Source organism: Populus alba, chromosome 1 (assembly GCF_005239225.2).
Source record: "Populus alba chromosome 1, ASM523922v2, whole genome shotgun sequence".
Lineage (NCBI taxonomy): Eukaryota > Viridiplantae > Streptophyta > Magnoliopsida > Malpighiales > Salicaceae > Populus > Populus alba.
This window is the reverse complement of record NC_133284.1, coordinates 37,367,725-37,381,426: the sequence shown is the minus strand read 5'-3', so window position 1 is coordinate 37,381,426 and position 13,702 is coordinate 37,367,725. Positions and strand designations below refer to the sequence as shown.

Here is a 13,702-nt window from a genome sequence, read left to right as displayed (position 1 = left end):
ATATCATGTTGTAATGAATGAATTTATCATTTTGTTATGTAATATAATGCGTCTACAATTTATCGAAAGCTCTTTTGTGTCGTACAATCTAAATTATGAATTTCTTCTTTAATTATGAACTTATTTTGATTATAATTTCGTTAACGGTCCTTATTTATCAATCTTTGAATTATGTAATGTACTTCAGTTACCATTTTTAGAATAATTCTTTAGATTGCATCCATGTAAATGTGGGATACTGAATTGTTTAGACATGGGTGAATTTAATTATTGAGAAATTGTGCTATAATGAGAGGAGGATGTCCTTGATGATAGGACAAGTAAGAGATTTGTTAATTGGGGATTGTGGAAGAATAATCGATAACTTGGTACCTAAAAATATAGAGAAAACTCTGTCGAATTTTTTATTAATTACAGGAAAAAAAAATCATTTATCTTAATTGAATTATTATGTCCTTGCTCTTCTATTCTGAATACAAATATTGGGGTTGTTATACCTAATCTTTGTTTTATATTTTTTTAATAAATACAAAAAATATAGAATACCTGACCTCATATATTTTTCTTATAATCTATATATTTATAATTTTTTTTTTTATTTTTTCATGTAAGATAATTATATTTATAGCCTAAATCCACATGGAATATTTCTTTATTTTTGCACTTGAGACAACTATATGTATAGCCTTCATTGGAATGTTTTTAATTTTTTCATGTAGAATAATTATATATATAACATTTAATTATATGAAGTGTTCCTTAACTTCTCATGTGGGATAATTATATAAACTTTTCATATGAAGTATAATAATGTAAAATATGTTTTAAATTATTTTATATGAAATATTAAAATAGTATTATTATTATTATTATTATTATGATAAGTTAATTTAGATCAGGATTGTTTGGTAACCGAGTCAAACCAGTAGAGTTATAATAAATATGCTATAAAGCTTGAGCTAATCAGCAAGGGAGAAATGAACTCTAGTCTGATGCTTCAACAGAAAAGGACAAGGGAAAGAAAATCGATGTGACCTTTTTGAAATGATGTGGACATTGCAGAATCTGAACGGTGATTGGAGGACATTGGACGCAAATTACTGGACCAAAGGAGCCAAACCCATCAAAACGAGAACGACTTTTCCCTTTCGCAATATCTTTCCTAAGATCTGATTAGTTATCAGACCATCCACGCGTCCTCTAGTACAGATGTCGAATTTAAGGAAAAGAAACCTTAGCCCACCCTCTTACCTAGTGCGTGGACAACCCTTACCATCACAATGCTGCTTCCTGTTTTTACAAAGTTTTTAAAAAATAACGTTGGTAGAAATCATTTTTGAAAAATAAAATGGTCAATGAAAAATTAAAATTTTTAATTTCTGTGATTTTAAAAAAATTCATAAGTGAAAACTGTAAGTGAGAGCTACGATTTTCAACTGCTATGATTTTTTAAAAACCAAGTGAGAATTGAAAATATTTTTATTGTAGAGTTAATTTAAAAAAAAAAAAAAAAAAAAACTTCGCCAATCTTCAGAAATAATCTTCTTTCAAGCAAAGCTGCCACGCGCTAAATCGAGAGAGTGGAGGAGAACAAAATAAAGTTCAGCTATTTAAATCTAAATTACTTGTCCAACTTCCAAGTTAATAAGATTGAAACACGTGTGCGAGTTCTGGAACCTACCCCTAGGAAAATCCAATTCCAACTCCAACACCAGCTTCTTAATGCTACCGCAAAACAAAGCCCACGTGTCATCTTCTTTCAAGGGAACATCGACACGTCGTCATCTCTGATTGGATGATTTAACATGGTTCATAAAGAAACTCCGTTGTTAGTACTTTCTGGGTGGGTCCCGTGGAAAGAAAATCAACCAATCAGGTATCTCCATTGTGTTGTGGGAGCCCTAGACACGTGGTGCATGTAGACCTAGCCACCCTGATGCCCTTGTATGATTATCGTCAGGGAGATAACCTACTCTACTACAGTCAGACACAGAGAGAGAGAGAGAGAGAGCGAGCGATAGTGATTGTCTGACAGAGTGGAAGTGAGTGGAAGTGGTGGTGGAAGAGGAGATATATATGGTGGAGATGGGTGGCCCGTGGAAGCTTGGTCCTCCAGACTTAAAGATAAGATAATAATCAATCAGATAATGCTCGGATTCGAGCCAATTTGCTTCAAAACTGTTCAAAGGAGACTAAAGTTCCAGTAACTGGAAGTCAGAGACCAAGAATGGATTGGTTTATTAAGGATGAAAGAAGAGAAAGTACGTTAGGTTTAAGAAGAATAGTTCGGAGCAGTATCAGAAGACAGGAAGGCAAAAGATGATACCAATATAATCAAATCAAGTCAGAGAAACATAACTCATGGTCTCAAGCTAACGTTGCAATTGATTTCTGATTAGAAACTACTGATCTAATACCAGAAAAGCGATGTTTGTCAGATGGTTACTGTTGTTTCTCTCTTTCAGTCCCAGCTCTCCATCGATCATAAGGAAAGATGAGGATTTATTATTTGGCGTCAATAATAACCAGTAGTTGCTTGATGCATGATATGGGTGGTTTAGAAATGTCAGGTCCCATTACCGGACAGAGAATAGTGGGGACGCAGTTGACAGTACTGGAGAGTGTGGCAGACAAGTGCATGGATACGGTGTCATTGGTTAGAACGGACGTGGAGAATATGAGAATGACACGTGTTCTGGGTTTATTTCGGATGGTTTAAACAGGGTACAGTGGGTTAATGATGCGTACACGACGATGGTGATGGTGAGCCAGCAAGATGACGGGAAGTGACCGGAGGTTACTGCAGATTTGGTGATTAATCTAAAAAATGGTTGAGTCATTAAGGATCAGCTTAAGCGGTGACTGGATGGGACTTTAGGTGCATAAGCATTGCGTGCATTCTATTATATATATATATATATATATATATATATATATATGTTAACATGTGGGAATGGGTAATGATCCTCTTATTCTTGTTATTATATTATGTTTTTTCTGGAAAAGAAATTCATTCTTTGAGAAATTCCTGATTTATTAACTGGGATGATAATAAATGGGAGAAATATACCCGACTAGCTAGAGAAAATGAAAAAGATTTTTACTAGCTCGAAGACTAATTCTTATCCCAATAAAACTAAAATTTTGAGAATCACATTTTCCAAGCAAATACAAAAAATAAATATAAAGAAAGATCTTTTTCAATAATTGTCAACCATGTCTCCATATATGACGGAGACACATTTTTGTCGACAAGAGAAAATTAGAGCTCGCAGTATATCATTTGGATATTATTAACGCGTGTGCGCGTTAATTTTCTGTGGAAGAATTTCAAATTAATTCTTCATATCAAAAGACATTAGATGTTAGAAAATATATCTGCTTACAGAAGGAATGTAGATTTTTTTGAAGATGTTACATCCCTTAGAAATCAAAGAATGTGATGCTCTTCAAAAATAAGAAAAATTACATCTACTAATGTGAAGAATATGGAAATTTTATTTTGTTAACTAAAATACCTCCATTAATTATTAATATTAGATAGAATAATATATATATATATATATATATATATATATATACAAACACACCCTTAATTATTTTTATTTTTGCAAAAACAATTTAAGCTTATGCTGAAATGATTAATAAATATGTATATTGTTGAATTTGCAATCCATATACTTCTTTTTTATATATAGGTATTTAAGTTAGTTTATGTGCATTTTGATTAATTTTATAAGTTATGAAATTGATAATTATATAATTTTTTTAATAATTATTATATTAACAATTATAAAATTCAAAGTTGAAATTACAGAAAAAAAAACAAACGGTTTTACTTTCAATAGACCACTTACTATAAAGTTATTCTTATAATTACTTGTGCAATAGATATCGTCCGACCAGATGTTCGAGTTTAAGGCATTGTTTGTTTCCAGGAATTCACTTTCCTGGAAACCATTTTCCTCACTTTTCCATGTTTGGCAATACATGGAAAGTGAGTCAAAGGAAATGTAATTTCAGTCAAAGGAAAATGTTAAGTTTAACATAAGGAAAGTGTTTTCCGTTTTTAATTCTCGGAAAACACTTTCCTGGCGTGGGCCAATGCTGCGTTGTCATGTTTTTATGTAACTGTTCATGTGTAATTGCACTGTTCATTGAATAGTGCAATTAATATGAACAGTGTATTGTATACACTGTTCACTAAAAAATAGTGAACAGTGCAGTTTTAGTGCACTGTTCACTTGCCTGCGGGGACTTTTTTTTTTTTTTTTAACATTAAAAAAAAATAGTTTAGAGTGAATTTTATACCTTAATATTTTATCCAATTTTATTACATGCTAAAAATATTATTAAAACTATAGTTTTTGTCGGATGTATTTCGTACATAATGAAATTATAAATGGTTTCATAGAATAGTAAAAAATATTTCACAAGCTTATTTCTTTATAATATGATATGATATACATAGTTATATTTTATAAAATAAGCTATGTATGAATATAGAATATAATAAAAAAAAATCATCATTATACATTTTAGATTTTATTTTTTTTATTGTAAGTGATTAAATATTTTATATATATTAGATAAATTTGAAAAAAAATTAATTAATTAATAAATTATTTTCCAATTCATTTTCCATAACACAACCAAACACTGGAAAGTGTTTTCCATAACACTACCAAACATCGGAAAATACTTTCCTGAAATTCACTTTTCCCGAAATTCATTTTCCAAAAGAAATTTACTTTCCTACAAACAAACGGGGAAGCGTGGATTTACAAGAAAGGATGCAGGGTGCCATACCGAAAGCAACCAACCCGATCATTGCACGTGGTCGTTACCCTTTAAAGAAAGAGGATGGCACAACAAATCTAGCAAATCTTTCTTGCGTCCTCTTCTTACAGTAATACTCTTCACATTCTCCACACCAGCTGGCTGGCGCGTGACACTCTTCCACAAATATATATATATGTGTGTGTGTGTGTCCTCCCCATCATCATAATGCTGAACTAAACTCTCTTTTAACATTTTTGTTAAAAGTTTATATATCTTGACTTGATTAATTTGATAAATTAACAAGTTTAAAAAATAAATTTGAATTTTTTAAAAAAATTAAGATTGATTTTTTAAATAAACTATTAAAAAATTTAATTATTTTGAATTAACTTGTTTAACCTATAATCTAGATTTCACATTAAATTAATCTTGAATTGGATTAAAAAAAATATAAAGAAGAGGGAGAAGTTATTATAGTCCAATAAACATTTCAGTGAAATGACATTATTGTTTTTAATTAAAAAACTTTGAACTAGACATGAGAAGTAAGATTATCTTTTTACCATGACACAAATTTTTTTTTACAAATTATATAGAGTTAAAATAGTTATTTTTATATTTTATTGCATAGCAAAGTTACTAATTTAACCCTAGAATTAAAAAAAATAATACTTATTACTCATGGGTGTTTTGGTCTTTCCAATTGTTTTTCAAAATAGTGTTATTATTTTGATTTTTTTATAGACAAAATCAACATAACAATCTTACAAGAGCTTTTTTTATTATTATTTTACATTGATTTTATTGTAAATTCAAAGGTTATTCATGATATTTTTATAACTATATATATATATATAAATAATTGTTGGCACATGCGTAACATGTGGATGACCGTCATATCATTTTCTTAGAAGTAGGTGCGTAGCGTGGTTATAAGTTTTAGAGATTATATCAGGTTTAGGATGTTCTTATAAATTTACGTGTTTTTTATATATTTTTTAATATGATTTTTTTCTCATTTTGTTATCTTTTTTTTTTTAGATTTGCTTTGTTATTTTTTTATGGTTTGCTTTCTAATATATTAGCTATTGGTTTATGACCAAAATCACTAACCTCAAAAATTAACACAGGTTGACTTTTTTTATTTTATTTTTTAAATTGATTTATTCAAATTTTTTTATAAAATTATCTTAGTTTTATACCCACGGTAATAGATTTTCCAGGCTCAAACCTTATTCTTTTAATTTTTTTTTTTATTATATTTTTATATTTATATTATTTAAATCAAATCAATAATGCGAGGAGGAGTTTTCTTTACTCCACCATTTTTTTTTTTACATAAAAAAATATTTGGAGCGCGTGTAATAACTATGTTGTTTTAGGCCATGTTTGTTTCCTGGAAAGTAGTTTCTGGGAAACTATTTTCCAAACTTTCCTGTGTTTGTTTGTCATTAGGAAAGTTAGTCAACGGAAAACACTTTCTAGTCAACGAAAAATACTTTCCGGTCAACGGAAAACACTTTCCTGTCAATTTCAGTCAAAGAAAAATTTGATTTGGTTTTCAGGAAAGTGTTTTCCCTTTAGCTGTGTTTGTTTTCCGAAAAGTGGTTTCTGGGAAATCACTTTCCAAACTTTCTTGTGTTTGTTTGCTAGTAGGAAACTTGGTCAATAGAAAACACTTTCCAGTAAAAGAAAAATTTGGCTTGGTTTTCAGGAAAGTGTTTTCCTGAAAAATTTGGGGGGAAAACACTTTTCGGAAGTTGTAAAAAATTTAGAAATGTCATTATTTGCTTATTATATTAAATTTAATCCTCAAACTTTTGATTGGTATATATATTTTGTTTTAAATATTTATTTTTCAATTTCATCTCTTAAAATTTTATTTTTATATTAACTTTGATCCTTATTTTTATAATTGCTATTTGCTTTTTCCTTATCATATTTTAATTAAAATTTTTTATTTATCAAATTTGGTCTTCATTATTTTGATTGTTACTTATTTTATTTGAAATAATTTATGAAATGTTGATTATTATTATTTTAATTTCTTCATCTTTCATTTTTTTTTTTAAATATTTTAGATTTGATCTCTATTATTTTGATTATTATTTATTTTATTTGAGATAATTTATGAAATCATATATATTTTTTTCAATTTCATTCTCATTCAACTTTTTAATTTGTAAGATTTGTTCATCATTATTTTAATAAGCTATGTATCAATATAGGATATAATAAAAAAAATTCATCATTATAAATACTTTTTAGATTTCATTTTTTTTTTATTGTAAGTGATTAAATATTTTATATTAAATATTTTATATATTATAGATAAACTTGAAAAAAAATTTAATTCATTAATAAATTATTTTCTAGTTCATTTTTCATAACATAATCAAACACTGGAAAGTGTTTTCCAGTTCATTTTCTATAACAGTGCCAAACATCAAAAAATACTTTTCTAAATTTTACTTTCCCTAAAATTTACTTTTAAAAAAAAAATTATTTTTCTGGAAATAAACGGAGCCTTACTTAACGATACCAAACCAAAGTTAATTGAAGCCTTGTAGACACCGGCTAGTCTAGTACCTGGTGGGGTTGATCACATGGTGGAGGGAGAGCGCGTGAAGGAATTAAATTCTGAACGAGTTTTTTATGTGAAATGCTAATAGAAGCAAACCACGTGTGCCCATTCTCGAACCTAACAGAACCAGCTTTTTGTGGCATTTCCACTTCAGTTAACAGTGACTCTACTTTCACAGCCTAGGCTACGTGTGACGTGTCCCCATCCTTTCGGCAATGCTCTACACATTCCCTTCTCCAATTGGTTCCTGACTATGGGACCATCCTCAACGCTCTCAATTACGCAACTTTTTTTTTCTCCCTCACTGGACCCCACATGCCCAAGAACTTCTGCCCAATAACATCTCCTAAATATTTCTTCCTTGCCCTAACACGTGTTGCTTTTACACCTTCTCACCGTCTAACCTATGATTATCGTCTGAGCTAAGCTATCTCCAGATATAGAGATAGATAGAGAGAGAGAGAGAGAGAGTCTTTTTTATAGAGAGAGGGGGAGAGTGAAAAGGAAATGGATGGTTGTAATGGCTGGCATGTGATAAGAGGAGCTGCTGCTGCTGACGCTTGTGGTCGTGCTGGTGCTCAGGATAAAACGATAATCAACCGGATAATGCATAGATTCCGACCGATTGCACCGAAGCCGGCTGCCGGTACTGATCTATATTCTAGCTCTTCAGTGATTGGCAACAAAGAATTGGTAGCTTTCAAGACAGCCAGAAGAAAGAGAAAGTATGTTAGGGTTTGTAAGAGTAATAAATTGAAGAAAAGCAAAAGGGTTCCGGGAGTACCATCGTCAGATCAAGAAAAGGAAAGAGAAGGGGAAGGAGAAGGAGAAGGAGAAGAAGAAGAAGGTGATTTCAGCAGTGTTGTTACGTTACAGTTATTACCAGAGAGAAGTGAATCGAAGGATGATGAGTCGCAATTAGAAAGAATGGGAAATACATGGTGCAATAATGATAATTCTCAAGATCTTGCCGTAGATAATATTAAAGAATATGTCGATGATCAAGAAAAGCAAGAACAGCCCATGTGTTTTAAGTTCAAGTTAAAGCAGCCCATGATTGAGGGTTACGGTAAACCAGATCAGATGTTCGTGATGCTTCCTCAAAAGAGGGAAACTACAGTAGCGGAATCCTGGGTGACGGTGGAGTGCGTGACAGACATATACAGTACATGCATGGATGGTCGAGCTATATTATTAGGGTGTACAGACGTGGAGAGAATGAGGAATCTGGAGGGGGACACGTGTCCCGGATTCATATCGGACGGTTTGAATCACGTACAATGGATAAACTGGGCTTACAAGAAGATGGTGGAGATGGTAACGAAAGAAGATCGTAAAGAGAGAGTACAGCTGTATGATACAGTTCCAGAAGTAATGGTTTGGTTGGTGATAAAGGAAAAGTTGTTGCCTTTTGTGGACAGTGCCTCTGCGTTTAGCTGCCGGGTTAGGTTACAGAATTCGTGGCAGAAAGAGAAGGGCTCACAGACGGTTGTTCCTTGTGATGTTTGGAGAATGGATTGTGGAGGTTTTGCATGGAGACTGGATGTCGACTCTGCACTCAGTTTGGGCCGTTGATGAAGAGCACAGATCAAACGTCGACAAATAAACAGGTAATTACTGTGTGGATTACTGTGTTTTTTTGGTTTTAAGGAGTTTAAATGGTTATAAACTGGAGCACAAAATTCATAAAACAAGCGGTCATTTAATTAGTGCTTCTCAATCAGAGCAATATGGCAAACGAGAGCGGGAACCAGAGGCCCTCACCCATCTTTTTCCTTATTAAATGTAGCTATTTTATTGGCCAGGGATGATAGATATATATAGGGATTTGTGAAAACAAAATAAAGCTGAAAAGAAATCAAGAACAACGACAACATTAGGGACAGGTGGACGAGTACTTAGGCTGTAACAACAAAAGTTATTCAGCTTGAAAACAACATCAAGATCCAACCAAGAATAAATAAAAAACTACAGTTTCACCGTTATAAAAATGTGAGAATCATTAAGTATTTACTGGGTGTTTTCTGCTCCTTTCCAGGTATTTTAAAGGGACTCAGCTGGCCCACCTTTCCCAACTCTCATATTCGTATCATCTACTTTCTAAGATGAGATCATGCATTCTTATGCTTACACTACATATTGATTAACAATGCAATTATCTTCTGAGAGGTTTATATCACTCATGTGGAGTCCCTCGCCACTATAAAAATGAAACACACACACACACACAACCTTAAATTAATTTTTCACGAATAATTGTTATTAAGTTATGCATAAATAAATCCTTTATAGTTAATAATAGTTTTATATGGTGGTGTGTGTACATATATAACAGAACAAAATTAATAAATATTCTCTCTAAAAACTGAAAACCAAAGTGTTAATGCCCTCATTACCTAAACACCTCATACACATTAATTAAAATGTACACAAGCTACTTGGTTATTACAAACTCAAACCGAAAATTAAGTATTATTTTGTGATAAAATGACTTCAAAAATTAATTAAGAGAGAGAGAGAGACACTCATGCGATGTATGCGTGCATACATCATATAAATTAACCATTGTCCATGGATCACTATATTTATTTTTGTTTTTAGATCACTATGTTCCCTCTTGTTTCCAACTTAATTAGTATTATTTTATTTATTTATCTCCTCTAAATATTGAGGTTTATTTTTTATATTATGCGAAACTACATACCAAAATTTAAAAAAATGTTACATTTTAGTACTAAAACTCTGGATTCTCTTAATTATACCCCTCAGTTTTACATGTTTCGCATCCTCAAAAATAAATTATTTTTCGTATTCATTCCTCCAATTCTAAACTTTTGGTTCCACCCCTGATTCGGGTGGTAGGGTGTATTTCAGCTCTACCGTCTCTTCCCTTCTATTCAGGGCAAGTTTTTCTCCAAGAGTAAAACTCGAACTCTATTTAGGAAATAATATCATACATCTTGGATCCCGTAAAATTAAGAAAAAATCATCCTCATCCCGTATTTCAGCTCTACCGTCTCTTCCCTTCTATTTAGGTGAGATAGGTGTCTGCTGACAGATTATTTTTCAGTCTATAATGAGTGGATTAATTTCCCATTTAATTTGATCACTTTGTTAAATTTATTTATTAAATATATCGTAATTCAAAAAATGATAAAATGAGATTTAATTAAATAATTTTCAACTCTAAAACCAAAAAAATAATAATTTAAAACCAAGTGTGTGTGTGTGTGTGTGTGTGTGTAAGGTGATGGTAATACAGTCGAAAGCTGTATGTAAAGTAGAAACAAATTATTTAAGTTTTGAAGAATAAAGAAAACTCAATCCCTTTAAAATCTTTAACTCTCCACCTTAAATCTTTTAACAATTTCTTTCTTTTCACCTTTATATGTACCAAACCCACACCCTTGGAAGTGAATCAAAGAAGGATATATATATTATATGGAATTTCGAAATGCTTGCAAGCATCAACGCATCTTCGAATACAATTATATATTCAAGCCAGATTGAATATTAATTTCTTCCTAAAGGATAAGAACAAGAATGAAATATTGCTTGAAGCTAGCTGACTCACTATTCTATATTCTGCATATATATTTATCTTGATTGAACAATAATAGATAAAGCTTCCTTTTTAACTCGTTACCCGCCATCCTTGTTGATCCTATATTTATTCTACATGTACATTAACTATTCTTTGATTCATGTTACAGGGTCTTCTTATAAAAAAAAGATAAATACTTTTTTGACGGTGACAGGAAATGAGTTACTATGCAAAAGTCATGGAAGTGTATATATTTTTATATATATATATATGATCTGCACTGTAGTTGCTGGAAGAACAACAGCCAGGTTACTCCAAGTTCAAGTTCGATATGCAGAAATCTGCAGACAATGCTGGAACTACAACGTCATGTAAAGATCTGCAGTTCAGGAAATACGTAGATTAAAGGACGGTATGCAGAAATCTGCAGACAATGCACGTTGATATAGTCAACCAGTGAATTTGTAGGAACTGATTGTTAATGCAAAATTCATGACAACATGTCCTGGAACAATATATGCATTACATGGGTTCGAGAGTGATATAAAATCATATAATTATTCTTGGAAGTTTATTTAAAAATTAAAGTTGTTGGATTAAAATGGTTTTTTTAATATGATATTATAGTTTTGATGATTAAATAGTTACGAGTTTGAATTTCATCATTTTATTTTAATCCATAAAATTAAGCATTAATTTTTTATAAGTTTCAAATATGTAGGATTTTCATTTGAAGAAATGTATTAGAAAATAATATAAAATTAGTTTTGGGATTCACTACTAGAAATTCGCTTAAAGCAACGGATTTACCGATGAAATCACTATTAGAAATTCATTGAATAGTAACCAATTTACCGATAAAATATTTCTATCAGTAATTTGAGGTTGAAATTATTGACAAATTTTTTTTCGTCCGTAATTCAATCGGTAACTACCGACGAAAAGTTTTTGTCTGTAGTTACCGACTGAATTACGAACGGAAAGTTCAGAATTAAAAAAAATGTGGGTCGCTGATGTGAAGGTTTTGGCGAGGTGGTTTTTTCCGACGGAATCACCAACAGATTCAAAACGGCAAGCCCGTACGGTGACGTGACCGGTTCACCGTTTAAAATGCCGACGAAATCACCGAGGGATTAGATATGACAGATCTGTACGGTGACGTGTTGATTTTTTCGTCAGAATAGTCGACGGACTCACAAATGAAATAATCCGTCAGTGAAACCGTCGGAAAAAGTTAATATAATTCCCTGCCTGCCGACCCTCTCCTCCCCTATTTCTCCTTCTTCTTTCTAATACCAACTTTCCCCATCTGCAAACAACCAACCTCCAAACAAAAATCTCCCTCATCTCAGCACAACAAGTTATATTTCTTGAAGTTTTGTGGTCACAATATCCGTGTTCTGATTTGCCGACGGATTTTATCAATTTTTGTAAGTAATTCTATCTTTTTAAATTTTAACATTTAAATGTCAATTTTATTGTTTTTTTAGTATATGTATTTTGTTAGTAAATGTACATGTTTTATTGTTATTTTTCAGACAAACTTATAGTATATGAATGTATAATTTTATACTTGTTATTATTTGTTTTAGATTTTGTAAGATTGTATTTGTTTGTAAATTATTAAAACTTTATGAAATTATCGAATTACATGTGCTGTTTTGAAATAATTAATAGCTTGCTTAATGGGTTTGTTTTCAGTTTTATCAATGGTATTGCGGATTGGTAATTTTTTTAAATTTATATATATTAATTTGTATGGGCGTTGATAAATGATAATGAATATTTAATATTTATGAGAAGTTGTGATTGGTTTGTTGGTAATCTCGAGGTAAAGTAATATTTTTGGAAGTTTATTTACCTAACTTAGTTAATTAATACATGATGTCATCATAATTTTATAAAGGTTTGATATAAGTCATAGATGATCGTTCATGGATGTATCGAGATTCACTCCAAGGATTGCGGAGGATGATTAATTGTAACGAGGTTCAGGGTTTTATTAATTCCACAACATCTATTCCCAAAAATTTTACTGGAGGCGGTATTAGGTGTCCATGCAGGAAGTGTCAAAATAAAAAATTTCTGCATCCAGATGTTGTAATGATGCATCTTCCACATAAAGGTTTTATGGAGAATTACCAGTGTTGGTATGCATATGGAGAAGTATTTGTTAGTAAGCAGAGAATGAGAGAAACGGTGGTTGGGTCAACTTCTAGTGCTAGCAACGTGCATAAAGCGGCAAATAACAACACTAATCCTTACAGAAATATGGTTATGGATGCAATGAGAATGAATCAAGGTAATGGTAGTCAATGTCCAATTGTAGAAGAAGAACATAATGCAGATGCAGCTAGGTTTTTTGATTTGTTGAAAGATTCTAACGAACCATTATGGGATGGCTACACAAACCACAGTAAATTATCGGCCGTGGCACAGGTGTTCACCATCAAGTCAGATCACGGGTTGAGTGAGGCCGGGTATGAAAAAATTATTGAATGGGCGAGAAGCATTTTACCTAAAGGGAACAGGCTGAAAGAGAACTTTTATGCTGTGAAGTCCATAATGAAACCCCTCGATTTAGGATACTAGAAAATTGACATGTGCCTTAACTTCTGCATGTTATACTACCTTGAAAATGCTAAGATAACCAAGTGCATGACATGCAGGCATTCCCGTTACAAACCTAGAACTGGCAGGGGAAAGACTCTAGTGGCATATAAAAAATTTAGATACTTCTCGATCACACCTAGACTACAGAGGTTATTCATGTCACCAAGGATTGCTGAGCA

The 13,702-nt window shown here is 31.7% G+C and overlaps 1 protein-coding gene across 3 annotated transcripts; it reads left to right on the top strand.

The window, feature by feature from the left end:
- Positions 1-7,781: 7,781 nt before the first annotated feature.
- Positions 7,782-11,479, top strand: LOC118042854 (uncharacterized). Of its 3 annotated transcripts, none has more exons than XM_073409281.1 (2): positions 7,782-8,976; positions 11,125-11,479. In XM_073409281.1, exon 1 carries the CDS (start codon positions 7,874-7,876, stop codon positions 8,939-8,941), a length of 1,068 nt encoding a protein of 355 aa, XP_073265382.1. In that variant the 5' UTR covers positions 7,782-7,873; the 3' UTR covers positions 8,942-8,976; positions 11,125-11,479. The 3 variants fall into 3 exon arrangements, with proteins under 3 accessions (XP_073265382.1, XP_034906472.1, XP_034906473.1); XM_035050581.2 differs by having other exon boundaries at positions 7,783-8,976; positions 11,080-11,479; XM_035050582.2 differs by lacking the exon at positions 11,125-11,479 and adding an exon at positions 9,405-9,570 and having other exon boundaries at positions 7,783-8,976.
- Positions 11,480-13,702: the final 2,223 nt, after the last annotated feature.